This window comes from Ascaphus truei, chromosome 1 (assembly GCF_040206685.1).
Source record: "Ascaphus truei isolate aAscTru1 chromosome 1, aAscTru1.hap1, whole genome shotgun sequence".
Taxonomy (NCBI): Eukaryota; Metazoa; Chordata; class Amphibia; order Anura; family Ascaphidae; genus Ascaphus; species Ascaphus truei.
The window spans coordinates 441,880,181-441,896,107 of NC_134483.1; the positions used below are offsets into that span (position 1 = coordinate 441,880,181).

General features: G+C 40.1%; 1 protein-coding gene across 1 annotated transcript in view; it reads left to right on the plus strand.

Annotated features, from left to right (window-relative positions):
* The window catches only part of ANXA5 (annexin A5), a 47,092-nt gene that overhangs the window by 27,593 nt on the left and 3,572 nt on the right, over positions 1–15,927 (plus strand). The window contains exons 6-10 of the mRNA XM_075616076.1: positions 6,184–6,274; positions 8,130–8,209; positions 11,531–11,587; positions 11,826–11,919; positions 15,122–15,217. Coding sequence (XP_075472191.1) covers positions 6,184–6,274; positions 8,130–8,209; positions 11,531–11,587; positions 11,826–11,919; positions 15,122–15,217 — 418 coding nt within the window. The remainder of the gene's footprint in view (positions 1–6,183; positions 6,275–8,129; positions 8,210–11,530; positions 11,588–11,825; positions 11,920–15,121; positions 15,218–15,927) is intronic.

Consider the following 15,927-nt stretch of genomic DNA (forward strand, 5'->3'; position numbering starts at 1 on the left):
GCAGCAGGAGGAACTTAGTGCAATGCCCAAGACACGAGGCGCACAATAGCTGCAGCAGGGACCCATGGAGGCCCAGACTCACCGCATAAGCGCCAGTACGCTGCGGTAAAGTACCCGGCTGCCCGCCACAGCGGAAGGGGGAGCAGCAACAGCTGCGAGCGGAGGAGCTCTGAGACTGCAACAGCGTGGCAACGCGGCGGTACTACCCCAGGAAGCTGCGGGAAACCGAGGAGGTTCAGAGGACCGCAGGATACTGCGGGGAAGGGTACAAGGCACGTAGCCGCTCGGGAGCGCGCGCGTGCAGGCCGGCAAGTGCGTTGCAGTGCACGCGAGCCGTGCGGGTGCACGAGCACAAGCACTGGATGACGTCACGGATGCGACGGCCACACGAGGATGTGTGAGTGAAGCTGCAGCATGGAACGCTCAGCAGGGAGAAGCCAAGTGCTGGATATGGATGCAAAACTGGAAACACCCAAAACATCAGTTCCCAAGTCTGGGTGAGTCCTTAGTTTAGTTCTACAAGGGGAAAAAAGAGATGGTATATATATGCATTAGGGTGTATGTTTAGCATTTATTTTGTTTTTATAATTTCGTGCGTTGGTTACCCTCCCAGAAGCGGAATCTTCTAAGGGGGCTGGGGAATCCCTGCAACATAAAAGTAAAGGAAAAGTTACTAAAAAAACGAAGTGGTGTGCAGCATGTGAGAATCCAGCTGTTATAGGAAAGAAATTATGCAAAGAATGTATTAAAACTGCAGCAGGTGATACCAGTGAACAGATGAGCACTTTCCTTGTGTTAATGAAGGAGGCTGTTAAACAGAGTGTGGATGAAGCAGTCCAGCAAGCTGTTAACCCTACGCAAAAAAGATCTAGATCCCAAACCAGTCTGGATAAAGGGAAAGGTTTTTCGTCAGATGAGTCTGAGATTGATTGTTTCCAAGTATCAGAGGCAGAAAGGGATTCATCAGAACTAGAGATTCAGGAAGAGGAATCTGAATTTGATATAGAAGTTGTGGATCCACTGATTAAAGCCATGAGGCTGGCATTGGAATTAGAAGACTCTGAGGAGTTAACCCATAAGAGAGATAAACTTTTTGGGGCAAGACAAAGAAAGGATAGAGAGTTCCCCATCCATCAAGTAATTAAAGATCTTATTCAGGTGGAATTGTCCCGACCAGATGCCAAAATATTTGCGCCTAAAAGATTGGGGAAAATGTATCCATTCCCACAAAAGGAAATGAGAAATTGGGAGGTTAGCCCAAAGGTGGATATTGCTATTTCCAGAATAGTAAAAAAGACCACAATCCCCTTAGAAGAGGCAGCGTCATTAAAAGATCCTATGGATAAAAGGGTGGATTATGCATTAAAGAAAGCATATGTTACGGCAGGAACAGCCTACAAGCCAGCTATAGCAATTACATCAACTGCTAGGGCTATGCGAGTGTGGATTGCCAATATTGAAGAGGCAATAGACAAAGGTGTAAAAAGAAGTACTATTCTTAAGGCATTGTCAGAGGCGAAATGGGCAACTGATTACATTGCAGAAGCCTCATTGGATGCAGTAAAAATAGCAGCCAAGTCTATGGCACTGGCGGTATCTGCAAGAAGAGCTTTATGGCTCAGACAGTGGATGGCTGACACACCATCAAAGAACACTTTATGTACATTGCCATTTGAAGGTGAATTCTTATTCGGCAGCAAACTTGATGCAATAATAACAAAGGCATCAGGGGGAAAGAGTATTTTTTTGCCACAGGAATACAGAGCCAGGAGATTCAATCTTCAACAGATGAATAAAAATCAATATAGAGAAGCAAAGGCATACAAACCTGGTAGGGCTGCTCCAAGGCAGACAACATGGAGAGGTGGCCAGAACCGGCTTTTTCGTGGCTCTAGAGGAAGAGGATCATTCACAAAGAATAAATCCACATGAAGGTCAGAGGGCCCAGCAGTTGTCCGTAGGAGGACGGCTGAGAATGTTTTACACAGCATGGGCCCAAACAATACAGGACGAGTGGGTGTTACAAACCATTTGTCAAGGATACAGTATGGAATTCAGGGAGGTACCAAAAAGAAATATGGGAGTAATAACATGGATACACTCCAAAGAAAAGAAAAAGCAGATGAAGATAGCTTTAAGGAAATTACTACAGGCAGAAGTAATAGAAAGGGTACCTCAGGAAAGCAGAGGAAGCGGAATTTATTCCAGAATATTTTTGGTAAGGAAACCTACAGGGGATTACAGAGCAATCCTAGACCTAAGAAGGGTAAATACATTCTTGAAGATAAGAAAGTTCAAGATGGTGTCTGTAAATCTGATTATACAAGAGGTACAACCAGGAGACTGGATGGTCGCGATAGACTTAAAAGACGCTTATTTACATGTACCGATAGCAAAAGGACATCAAAGATTCCTAAGGTTTGCAGTAAATCAGGAGCATTATCAATACACAGCACTACCATTTGGTCTGGCAACTTCCCCAAGGTCATTTACAAAGGTCCTAGCCCCGTTAGTGGCAGAAATGAGAGAAAGGGGGGTAGAGATATACCCTTACCTGGACGACATCCTGGTAAAATCAAGGGATCGGGAGAAACTCCAACAGGACCAGAAGATGGTTATAACCTTCCTAGAAGATCACGGTTGGTTAATAAACAGAGACAAGAGCCAATTGGTACCCACTCAGCTCTTAAAATTCCTGGGAGTAGAATTCGATACAGAGAAAGGAGAAGTGAGATTACCAGAGGCAAAGAGGCTAGACATAGCCATGCGAACAAGGAGGCTCAGAAAAGCTACCAGGACTTCTGCAGAAGAATGCATGAGACTCCTGGGTAAATTCGCTTCAACATTAAGCGTCACAAAGTGGGCAGCGTTGCACATGAGACCTCTGCAAAACAATTTTCTACAGCAATGGAACGGGAATCACAAAGACACAAGACAAAGAATCTTGTTATACCCACAAACAAAACAAGAGTTAAAATGGTGGGAAGATACCCAGAACCTGGTCAAAGGGAAAATGCTACAACCTGTGCACTGGTTAAAAATTACAACAGATGCGAGCAAGACAGGTTGGGGGGCTCAGATGGGAGAAAAAGTGGTGCAAGGAACCTGGGGAAATCAGGTAAACCACTTACCATCAAATCTACTGGAATTAAAGGCAGTACAAAAAGCCCTAGAGGTTTTCCAGGACGAAATAAGAGGTGGCTGTATAAAGATAGAATCAGACAACAGCTCTGTGGTCAAATATATAGCCAAACAAGGAGGAACCAGGAGCAGAAAGCTGATGAAGCTCACAGCAGAAATACTCGGTTGGGCAGAGTGCCACTTGTCGGATATCACAGCCATACATATCCCAGGACTAGAAAATGTCACAGCAGACTTTCTAAGTCGCAATATTATTCACCCAGGAGAATGGGCGTTAAATCCAGGAGTATTTCAAGAACTGGTAGAGCGATGGGGTCAACCAGACATCGATCTGATGGCGACACACCAGAATCGCAAAGTAAGGAACTATTGTTCCAGACAATTTCACCCAAGCGCACAAGCTACAGATGCTCTCAGTCTCAAATGGGACTTCAAATTGGGATACCTGTTCCCTCCAATTCCTCTGATTCCAAAAACAATCAGGAAAATCAGAGAAGAGAGAGCAGAGGTGATATTCATAGCACCATACTGGCCAAGAAGGCTTTGGTTTACACACCTGGTAAATATGGCAGTGGATACACCATGGCACATACCAGATCAAAAAGACCTGATGCAACAGGGGCCAATATGTCATCCGAATACCAAACAATGGGCTTTGACAGCATGGCGATTGAGCGGGAGACATTGAGACTGAAGGGTTGTTCAGAGAAAACAATTCAAACCCTGTTACAAGCAAGGAAAAGTTCCACATCAAGAGTATACCATAGAATCTGGCTTTGCTTTTGTGATTGGTGTGAGAAAGAGAGAGAAAATTTCCTTTCACCAAGAATTGTTTCTATAGTGGAGTTCCTGCATAAAGGATTTGAGAAAGGTCTCAGTCTCAGCTCATTAAAGGTACAAGTGTCGGCACTATCAGCTTTGTTGGAAAGAAATCTGGCAATGGAAAGATTGATAATCAGGTTCTTTCAAGCAGTTAAAAGGTTAAAACCTCAAATTAAGAACAGAGTACCTACATGGGACTTGTCTTTAGTCTTGGATGTATTAACAGCAGCTCCGTTTGAACCAATACAGGACATAGGCCTAAAATGGTTGTCATGGAAAATGGCGTTTCTGATAGCAATCACCTCGGCAAGGAGAGTGGGAGAACTACAGGCGCTATCTGCTAAGGAACCATTCCTAATTATACATCAAGACAAGGCAGTTCTTAGACCGATACATCAATTCCTGCCGAAGGTGGTGTCACAGTTCCACATGAATCAGGAGATTGTGATCCCGTCATTTTGTCCAGAACCAAAAAATAAGAAAGAGGAAAGGTTACACAAATTGGACGTGGTAAGATGTCTTAAGGTGTACCTAGAAAGGATGAGAGATATCAGAAAGTCGGACAAATTATTTGTCATTCCAGAGGGACCAAAGAAAGGACAAGCAGCATCGAAGACTACAATTGCACAGTGGATTGTGTCTTGTATCAAAAGAGCTTATGAAACCAAAGGACAAGATAAACCTTTGAACGTAAAGGCCCATTCTACAAGGGCCATGGCTACTTCATGGGCATTCAAAGCCCAGGCCACACCAGGGCACATATGCAAAGCAGCAGTATGGTCCTCATTCAATACATTTTTGAAATACTACAGACTAGACGTACAATCATCAGCTGACACAAGCTTTGGGCGTAGAGTCTTAGAAACTGTAGTGAAATAAAGTGTAAAGTGTATTAATAAAGGTTGAACTGATAAGACATTAAACTGGTGTTGTCTATTCTGATGTATCCCTCCCTAAAAATTGCACTGCTTGGGTATGTCCCAATGGTGCCCACTGCCAGGGTGATCAGGAAAGGAGAAAATTTAAACAACTTACCGTAATTTTCTTTTCCTGGAACCATGGCAGTGGGCACATAGTTACCCTCCCTATGTATGTCTAATGCCTATGTGCCCACTGCCATGGTTCCAGGAAAAGAAAATTACGGTAAGTTGTTTAAATTTTCTCCTTTCTCTCTGGTTCTAGAAATCTATGGAAACACTCCACTAACATGAATTTCTTGAATTTCTTTCATTCACGGCTAGTCTTACTAGGGCGTTGCCTAAGCAAATCCTCTCTGTACATTTTGTCATTAGAAATGGTTTGCTTGATTAAACTCGTGGCCAGCAGTTTGCATTCCAAATATTTTTTCAGACTGTTTGCTTAAGGCTGCAGCCACCCAGCATCATATGCAGAATTTGGAAACCTATTCAAAGTGTCTCTGGCAGACACTAATAAGCTTCATACAGAGTAGCATGCCTGAGACTGAAAATTACACACAATTTTTAAATCAAATCTAGTCCTCCATTATATGAAATGAGTTTTGCTTAACTTTTTCATTCTGCAATGCAAAGTTGCACAAGAAACCTAGTCATAACGTTTTGTGTGACCAGAGATTGAAAGTCAGATTAGGCACGGAGTATGTTGGCAAAATATATGCCGCCTTTTTAACATTATAAAATGAACCTACACCTTATTTTTCATAGCTTTGCTGTGCATTTTTATTTGTGCATTTGTGCATAACTTTTGGCTGGAGATTTGGTAAGATTGACCATAACTTGCTATTCAAAACTTTTGGGAGAGTCTTCAAATCTCCAATAGGCAATATGTTAACCATTAACTACCAATTCAAACTCATTCCGTGTTGTCAGAGTTGGTAAAGCACAAGATTCCTGAAATCTGCCATTGCTGGTACAGTACTTGGATTTCCATCTGTTGTGAAGTATAACGTTCTAGTAGCTCATGCATTGTTCCTGAAGAAATTTAGTTTCTCTTTTAGGCTGTGACAATTTTGTAAGAGACCAACATGAGTTCTTGGATTGAAAAGACCTGTACACTATAATTTAAAGCTCACAGGTTTTCTTTTTCATCAGAGTTCTGCGCCTCAATTTCCCATCATAGCTATTTATTTACCTCCACTGAATAATTTTATCTTTAGTTATAAGTGTTGTAGACTACTATTTACTGCAGTAAACATATCCTTTAAAATCGATTTTTAACCTGCATCAACCACTTATTTCCCAGGGAGCCGGTACTTGTGAAAATGTGCTCATTGAAATTCTCGCTTCTAGAAATACAGCTGAGCTGGGTAATATCAAACAGATTTACAAACAAGGTACGTGAAACAAGGTTTATGAATATGGAAAAGGCAAAAACATTGTGTTTTGGTGTTAACAGTAAGTTCAAGCTGCCTCGGTGTTGAATTGTGTTGCATTCGACTTCTGTCTGGCATGTAGAAGAGAACTGACTTGTTTTTCTTTGCATCCTGGAATATGGCATGTTCCCTGTCCTACAGAGCAGCACATCTTCAAAGGGGAAGGAAGGGCACCTCTGGCATACATAAACCTGCCATGTTTGTTTTTGTACTGTACCATCAGTCTCTACAGTGTGGTTTTTATTTTTTTTTAATTTTTTTACATTCTTGCCTAAATTAACAATCGTTTGATTCTCCTGTTATAAATGTGTAAAAATCATCCTGATTCTGACTTCGGTTAGTAATATATGGATACATTGTAGTTGCTGAGTTACACTAAAGTAACATTACTTGGTAGTTTGCAGCTCAAACTGCTGGGAATATTGGCGACAAATTATCACAAACAGGACAAATTATCACAAACAGAAGATCTTGCGCTTCTGATGAAAGTTGACATTACATAGGGGTTTTTTTTTTTTTTTTTAACGTATCAAATTAAATAATGATGGTGGAACAGCAAAAAAAAAAAAAAAAAGGCCACGGCAGAATGCCTTAAATGTATTTTAACCTACTGCATCTGGTTTCCAGCCCTAGATGAGCTGGCTTTCTAGATGAACATGACAACTTTAAATAGTTGAACGTTCTTTAGGTCTAGTTTTTACTACACATTGTAAGGCTTCATGTGGTTATAACTTCTTTTTCATATCTGAAGATCCCAGTGGATTATCTTTTGTTGAAGATAATTTTCTACTAAAGGGAACAGCAATACACTACTACAGTATGCACTTCTGACGGTGAAGGGTTTATTTCAAATTAAGATTTACCTCTTCAGTAATCAAATATTTATTTTTAAAATGTGGGCGCAAATATTTTGGCATATTCACCTAATAAAGGTGTTCTTGGCAGCATCCATGGGAATTAAAAAAAGGTGAACGCTCCGCAGTGTGAAACGGTGACAATACTATTTTGAACTATTTCATAGTCGCGCGTATATTTCAAAGTTTAAACCAAATTAGAGTAAATTATGATTTAGGTTCCATAGCAATACTGAGGTTTTTGTTCTTGGTGTCAAGTTGTGAAGTATATCTGAAAAACAAAAAATATTGGCTACTTTAAAGGTCTTTAAACATATTTTACACCAGTCTCTCCTAAATGGAAAAGCATAAAGAAGCATGGAATATCTGGATGGGATGGGGGGAGAGGGTGTAGGTATTGTTGTGAAGTAAAATAAACTGAATGTATATTGCAAATCATTTAAATATAATAAAATCACATTTAAAGTACGGTATATTAAGAATGAATTGAAGCGCAAAAATGTGGAGGTCCCTCCTTCCCCCCCCCCGTGTTGTACCTGCACATGAGCCGGTTTCTATGCTACCGCACAACTGCGCATCCGTGTCACGCCGAAGGCTGCTACACATGCTGCTACACATGCTGCTACACATGCAACAGCCTCTTTACCCACACCGCAACGACTGCCTCTTTTGCCAACATGACGTCACTTCTGCAACCTTACTTCCGTCTCCAACGATGGAAATTCCCCCCCCCCCCTGCCGGCAAAAGTTTCATTTCAATAAACATTCCTACCCCCTGCCATTAAGTGTGGTGTGGTTTTTTTTTATTTTTTAAATCATGAAATTTGCTATATTGAATATTGTAGAAGCACAAATGAGGAAAATTTGTTGCTGCATAGGGTATACGTATGTTTATTGTATTAAGATGACCTATTGGTTCTGGACATATTTTTCAAAGTGCTGTTTGCTGTGTCTTGTTGCAGAATATGGATGTGAGCTGGAAGACAGCATCACCGGAGATACCTCTGGATTCTTTCAGAGGATGTTGGTTGTCCTCGTCCAGGTGATTTTATATCCATCTTGTTACATAGATCCGCCTCAGGTTCAGTAAATGTGGGTTGCTCTTTTCTTGCTAAACACCCAATTTCTGGAACCATTTACTGGGGTCTCAAAACCGCATTCTAAGTTCTTTCAAACCTTTGGCTATTTGTAATTGTAACTTGTAATGTTATCAACTTTCTACCCAAGACCTAATTGATAATGAGCGGTAGCTCTCAATGTATGGTTTCCTGGTTAAATATTAGAGGTGGATCATCAGCCCTTAAACCCACAATCCCCTTAGTAAATTTAATTTGATGTACTGAGCACCTGTGTCCTTTTATACTTTTCATTTTACTGGCGTTAGGGATTTGCGTTGGCAGCCATTGTTTGCTTTATACCCATGACTGGTGCCAACCGTTTTGCATTCCCACTGTTGCAATTCGTTATATAGTTGTATCCCCAGTATTCACCTACAGATGCAACTGATGTTGCTGCGCTGCTGGCACATCTGCTACTTCTGTATTGTGTTTGTATTCCTGAAGACAACAATAGATTAACTTTGCCATAGTTGGTATAGAAGAACACACATCTGTCTACAGTGCTGATTTAAGATGCAGTAAAATGTTGATATTCAAAACATACCTGTCTATTGCTTTTTAATCTATGAGATTTATATATAGATCAACTTGGAACTTTTTTATTTTATGTCAAATGCATCTAGTGCTAAATTCACAATGTGAATCAAGAAGTTAAATGTCTTTCTTTGATTTTGCTTAATTATTTATTTATAAAATGTTTTACCAGGAAGTAATACATTGCGAGTTACCTCTCGTTTTCAAGTATGTCCTGGGCACAGAGTTAAGAAAAATAATACATGGTTACAAATACAGTTACATAATGAGCAGGGTACATTATATACAAGACATTGCATGCACAGTTAAAGATAATTTGTATTATGGGCGTATGAAACAATTACAGACCACATTAAAATGTGTGACAGCCTTAGATTTGAAAGAACTTAGACTGGTGGTGGATGTAAGAGTCTCCGGTAGGTTGTTCCAGTTTTGGGGTGCACGGTAAGAGGAGGAAAGGCCGGATACTTTGTTGAGCCTTGGGACCATGAACAGTCTTTTGGAGTCCTATCTCAGGTGATAGGTGCTGCATGTGGTAGGGGTGAGGAGCTTGTTCAGGTAGCTGGGTAGCTTGCCCATGAAGAATTTGAAGGCAAGACAGGAAAGGTGAACTTTGCGCCTAGACTCGAGTGATGACCAATCTAGTTCTTTGAGCATTTCGCAGTGATGTGTGTTGTAGTTGCAGAACAAAACGACAAATTGAATTGTAGAGGGTGTCAAGTTTGCTAAGGTGGGTTTGAGGTGCCGAGCCATATACTATGTCTCCATAGTCAATAATTGGCATTAGCATCTGCTGTGCGATACGTTTTCTGACCAGGAGACTTAGGGAGGATTTGTTCCTGTAAAGTACCCCTAGTTTGGCATAGGTCTTGGTTGTCAAGGTATCAATGTGCATCCCGAATGTTAAGTGGGAGTCAAACCATATGCCCAGGTATTTAAAACTAGTAACAGGAGTTAGGGTGGTGTTAATGTTGGTTGTAATCTGGAGCTCAGTCGCTGGAAGCTTTAAAAATTTAGTCTTGGTCCCAAACACCATTGTTAGTCTTGTCAGTGTTTAAAAACAGTTTGTTTTGGGAAATCCAGTTTTCGAGTCTGAAAAAGTCAGACTGAAGTATGTGTTGAAGGTCAGAGAGGCTATGGCTGTGTGCATGTAGGATTGTGTTATCTGCATACATGTGTATTGAGGCTTCCTGACAAGCTGTGGGAAGATCATTGATGAACACTGAGAAGAGTAGGAGCCCCAGAACAGGGCCTTGCGGGATGCCACAGGTGATAGCCAGTGGGTTAGAGTTGGCGCCAGAGAGACACATGTTGGGATCTACCTGATAGGTAGGACTGAAACCAGTTTAAAGCATGCTTACCTATTCCAGAGCTCTGCAGTTTGTTGAGCAAGATAGCATGATCCACAGTATCAAAAGCCTTTGCAAAATCTAGGAATACTGCACCAGTGAGTTGACCCCGTTCCATTCCACACTGGATTTCATTGCAAACTTTTAGCAGGGTAGTTACGGTGGAGTATTTGGGGCGAAAGCCAGATTGGAATTGGCTAGGAAAATTTGTTTTGTTATAGTAATCGCTTAATTGGGAGTAGACACATTTTTCCATGACTTTGGATAGGATTGGGAGAAGGGAGATTGGTCTGTAGTTTGAGACAGTGTTTTTGTCACCACTTTTGAAGATTGGGACAACTCTGGCAGCTTTCCAGGTCTTAGGGATATGGCCAGCAGACAGGATAGAGTTGACTATGGAAGCAATTGGTTTGGCAATTGCTGGGGCAACAAGTCTTAGGAACCTAGATTGATACCTATTGGTGAAATCTGCATTATTTTGTGTAATCCTGTATGTTTGTTTTTTTGGGGGGGAGGGGGGGAAGATTGATTTTTCTAGTAATGAAATGACATGGAAACACCAAGAACAGGATTAAAGAGCAATTTAAAATGGTACTAAAAGAGAAATATTTGGTCAAGCCGTGTGGATTGCTGCTATAAACTAGATTGGAATATTAAAATTGCAAAACTTTCAGAAACATTGTCCTTTTGAGATTAACTCTGGTTGGACTGGACTACAGTACTTGAACTGTATCTTGCATGCACACTTAGACTTTATTTGCAACTGGTGGTAACCACTTTATAAAACTTTGGGATGTAATTAACTTTTTTGTTTAATACAATAGGAAATGGGTGTTCATATGCACAGTACAGTTGTTGTGTTTTTTTTTTTTTTTCCTGTGAAGTCCTAATATTTGCTTCTCTGCTAAATAAAGTTTTCAACCCATCCCTCGGGTGATGAGACTTTACCCAACATCCCTGGGAAGAGAGACCCCAGTGATGCAATGTATTCTAGACCTGATGTAACATTCCCATGGGAGTCTGCATGATATGCAGAATATTGAGTCATGTTTGCACCCTGACAACCCCATGTTTTTCGCTCCCTTCCCCCCCCCCCTCCAGTCTTCATATTAAAAAAAAAAAAAAAGTTAGGTTAGTAGACACTTTAGTGTGTAAAGTCTAAAAAAAAAAAAAAATAAAAAACTTTTGTGAAATGATTGCTCCACTTGCTACACACGTGCTCAACTGGATTGTCGAATCCTGATATCAAAACTAGGTGTAGCTGTCTTTTCCCATTCAAGCTGAGGCTTCACCAATGGTGTTTATTTAGTAGCATTACTAGTAATCTGTAAAATAACTTTGAACATGTATTGTTTCCTCTAGGCTAATCGGGACTCTGAAGGGAAAGTGATGGATTCCTCTATTGAACAAGATGCCCAGGTGTGTGTCTTTCATTGGAATTAGCCTTATAATGATAAAAAAAGGTCTCGGATAACAGCTGAAATCCTAAAGTACCATAATGCATCACTTTAGTAGAAAGATTTAATTAAACTTTGTTTTTTGATTGACATTGTTTAAAATACCTTCAATTGTCCACCTAGGACCAGGTAGGTTTTTTGTTAAAATTGTTCTTTAGTGAGAAAGTTAATGTTCATTTGTGCTTGGAATCTCTTGACAGGATTTATTTAAAGCTGGGGAGGAGAAATGGGGCACAGACGAAGAAAAGTTTATCACCATTTTGGGGACTCGCAGCGTGACCCATTTAAGGAAAGGTAAGTTAACTATACAAATTTACATGCGGGAAGACTACAGAAGCCTGAAAATACAACTTTTTTAGGCCAGTAATAACAAAGAAAATAACCTTCCTCATATCTTGCTGGAGTCAGTTGGTTGAATCACAACCCAACCTCCAGTTCTGTTTTGATTTTGCTTCCTTAGGATTTGCATTTTGTTCATTTGAAGTGACAAATTCTAAATGTCCTTTGTTTATTATTCAGCTCTCCAACTAATGCATTCACTTGACACACTCAATTGAGAAATATATATATATATATATATATATATATATATATATATATATATATATATATATATATATATTGCACCAAATTGTTGAGTTGTGACAGATAAATAATAGTCTTGAAGAGACTAACAATAGTAATAGTTACTCGCAAAAATAGTGCACTCAAGGTTAAATAAATTACAAATCAGTGACACTGGTATGACATTATTTTATATCTGTTACACAATGTAAGGGTCTGCTGTTGATCATAAAAGATGGCTCAACATCTTGGATAACATGAAAAGAAAAAAGACAGCGCACAACTGAGCGTAATATTGTAAATATAATGTGACATTAAAAAGTGGTATATGCACATACTGTACATAAATTCCAGTCTTTAAAACAGGGTATATTTTGGGTACATGTTACCACTGCAGCATTCAACTGGTCTCAATTCCGCGAGTTGCTGTCGTTCTAGTCCCAGCCAGGTAAGTGAGGACGTCCTTGTGTCGGGACGCTTTGGTGTCCAAAAGATCACTCCCTTGGCTGTATCCACTTGCACAGCGAAGGCAACAAGAATCCAGGAAGCTCTGTGCAATAAATGAACAATCCCTCACTGTTGGCTATGGGCCCAGTACCCACAATGTTGGCCATTCACACTCTGAGCCCTAATGCGGAACCACTGATGCAACTAGACCGTGCCACCCTTGAGCAACCTACTAGTGCTGACTTGGAGGCTTACCGCAGGCGCTGTTCAAGCTGAAGCAGTGAAATGGGAAAAATTGCTCAATACAATAAGTGACTCTTATGCATTTCATAGATCAATTCTACTTCAGGTTCCTTTATCTATGAAACTCGTAGGAATTACTTATTGTATTGAGCAGCAATTGCTATTTTTCTCATTTCACTGCTTCAGCTTGAATGGCACCTGTGTTAAGCCTCAGTCGGCGCTAGTAGGTTGCTAAATTGTGATGGCGTCAGTGGTTCTGCATTAGGGCGCAGAGAGTGAACGGCTAACATGGTGGGTTCTGAGCCCCATAGCCAGCAGTGAGGGATTATTGTTAATTTATTGCACCGAGCTTCCTGGATTCTTGTTGGGGAAGTCGCATTCGCTGTGCAAGTGGATACAGCCAAGGGAGTGATCTTTTGGGCACCGAAGCGTCCCGACACACGGACGTCCTCACTTACCTAGCTGGGACTAGAATGACGACGGGTTGCGGAATTGAGGCCAGTTAAATGCTGCAGTGGTAACATGTACCCCAAACATACCCTGTTTTAATGATTGGAATTTCTGTACGTGCATATAATCACTTTTTAAATGTCACATATTTACAATTTTATGGTGTCAAGTTGAAAGATAAGACAGCGCACAACTTTCATAATTGTCCAATTCTGTAGTGAGTTGCTGCCCCGTTTGACAGAGCGAGGATGCGAACTGCATACAGTCTTATTTCTATGCAATTGCAGCAACATCAAAAAATGTAATTGATAAAAATGTAGAACTGCTGTTAAAGCATTGCCAGCCCTCCAGGCCTTTTTTCTATAGGTACCTACCCTTACTAATTCCAAACCATGAAGAGTTCTTCTGTTATTACTGCCACATGCAGATTGTCCTATACAAATGAGATGATAAATGGCAATCAATACATTTTATGTAATAATGCTGTGAAGTTTTGTTTTAAAAGTATCTGCTGTAACGAAGTAAACTAGTGTGGCAAAATGTTAAGACCTTTGATGGAATTGACAAATTTATAGGGTGGATTCTTATTGCTGATTCACTCAACCACCCAACTGCTTTGAGTCATTCTAACAGTCTCACAGCTGAGCTCTTGTGCATTCTATGTTTAGAAAGCGAATACTCTAAAGCTGACTCATATAAACCAAGTTGGATTTCTATTATCGGTCTCAAACCGTCACGTCCTTTAAAACAATTCAGTGGAAAAGGCAAAGCAGATCTCAATCGTAACAATCATATCCTATATGCTACACTTTGGGCTTCTGTTTATGTTGGGAAGGCTTATTACAATTTTCTGTGCGACCTGAAGTGCTTTGCGCTGTGTTTGAGGGAGAGGTCCAGCAGTTTTGCCTAGCTTGGAAAACCTTAGTTTCACATATGGACAGGATTAAAATGTTTCAGAGATGAGGTTTCAATTCTAGTGGGAAACGGCTGTTATAGTAACACTGCAATACAAGACCACTTTTTAAAAAAAATAATTAACCCCAACAGTACTGTAGTTCAATAATATGAATGGGCTATCGTTTATATATTTTTGGCTTTCTTTATAGTATAAGAACATGACAATGTTGGCTGTCCATAGCAAAGTAACATTGATTCTAATATTTCAAGCTGTTTGAATGTATCACTGACAGGATACTGTATCAGAGTATCTGTACAGTCAGTTTAAGTAACTGAAGCTTTTTCAAAATGTGTTTAATATTTAATTGAACACATTACTGTTTGGGCAAAACATAATATCCTCTGTGTACTTATTTCAAACCTGCACCTAAAACACGACCCCTGCCCTTCACTCACAGCACAGGATACTGTTCAACTACCCAATATTGCAAAAATCTGTGCTAGTGTTTCATTGTTTTGGTCTTTAAGCTTCTATTATGAAGATCTGAATTTCCCAAGCCATATATTATGAATAGAAATGAGTGCACAAAGTGAGATAGGTTTCCCCTTTCCCCAGGTAACTTTATCATTTGTTCATAAATTGCTATGTGATGTAGATCTTTGTCCACTAATATTTCAGTATTAAGATGGATACTGGAGCAGGAAAGACTGCTGCTAGAATGCCATAGATAAATAACGTCACTGCACTGAGATGCATTCCAGCTGAGTGTCCTTGTGTGCCTGCTCACATCTTGTTGGTGGATCCCTTTTATCTCCAAGGGGTTAGTTGCTTTGAAACGGGTCTTCTCGTCTGCCCCTGAAACCTCTCAAATGTGTCAATTTATTTGTTTTTCAGTGTTTGACAAGTACATGACCATCTCCGGGTTTCAGATTGAAGAAAGCATTGACCGAGAAACATCTGGCCATCTGGAGAAGCTGCTTCTTGCTGTTGGTAGGACACATACGTATATATTTAATACGTATATATTTAATCTGTGATACTGATGGAGAACAAAGATGATTTGATTTAATAAGACCATGCTGTAACTAGGTTATTTAATGCACTTAAAGTGGAAGAACCCTGTCCCTCCCCCCACCCCCCCCACATATATAGGAAACTGTGAACCCATCAATATACACTCCCATATTTTCTCCCTAAAGGGAAGATTAATAAAGGTCTTTTTCAGAGTAAATTAATTTAAAAGTAGAATCCAAGTTTGAAACAAAACAAACCATATTGAATAAATCGTAAAGATTTAGTAAAAAAAAAACCCGAACAATTCCTGTTCTCTTACTAATTGGGCTAAACTATATATACTAGTGACATTTTTACATTCAGAACCAAAGTGTGTAATAAAGGAGTCATGTGGTTGTATCTTTTTGATCAAAATATGATTCAAGCTGTTCAAAATATAATGGTCTTCCTTAAACAGCTGAGATTTTATACATGAAGCAAACATTTGGCTCTTTGAATATCTGGAAATTAAGATTTGTCCTCTTGCGTCTATGCCTCTTCATTGGGGTGGGCTTGTCAATTTAAGCCCACCCCAAAGGGTCGTTCAAAACAAGGAAGCGGGAGAGATTGGGGTCTTTACCTTGACACATTTCTGTTCATCATATAGACATATCACATGAGTAGCAAGAGGAAACCAATGTCTCTGT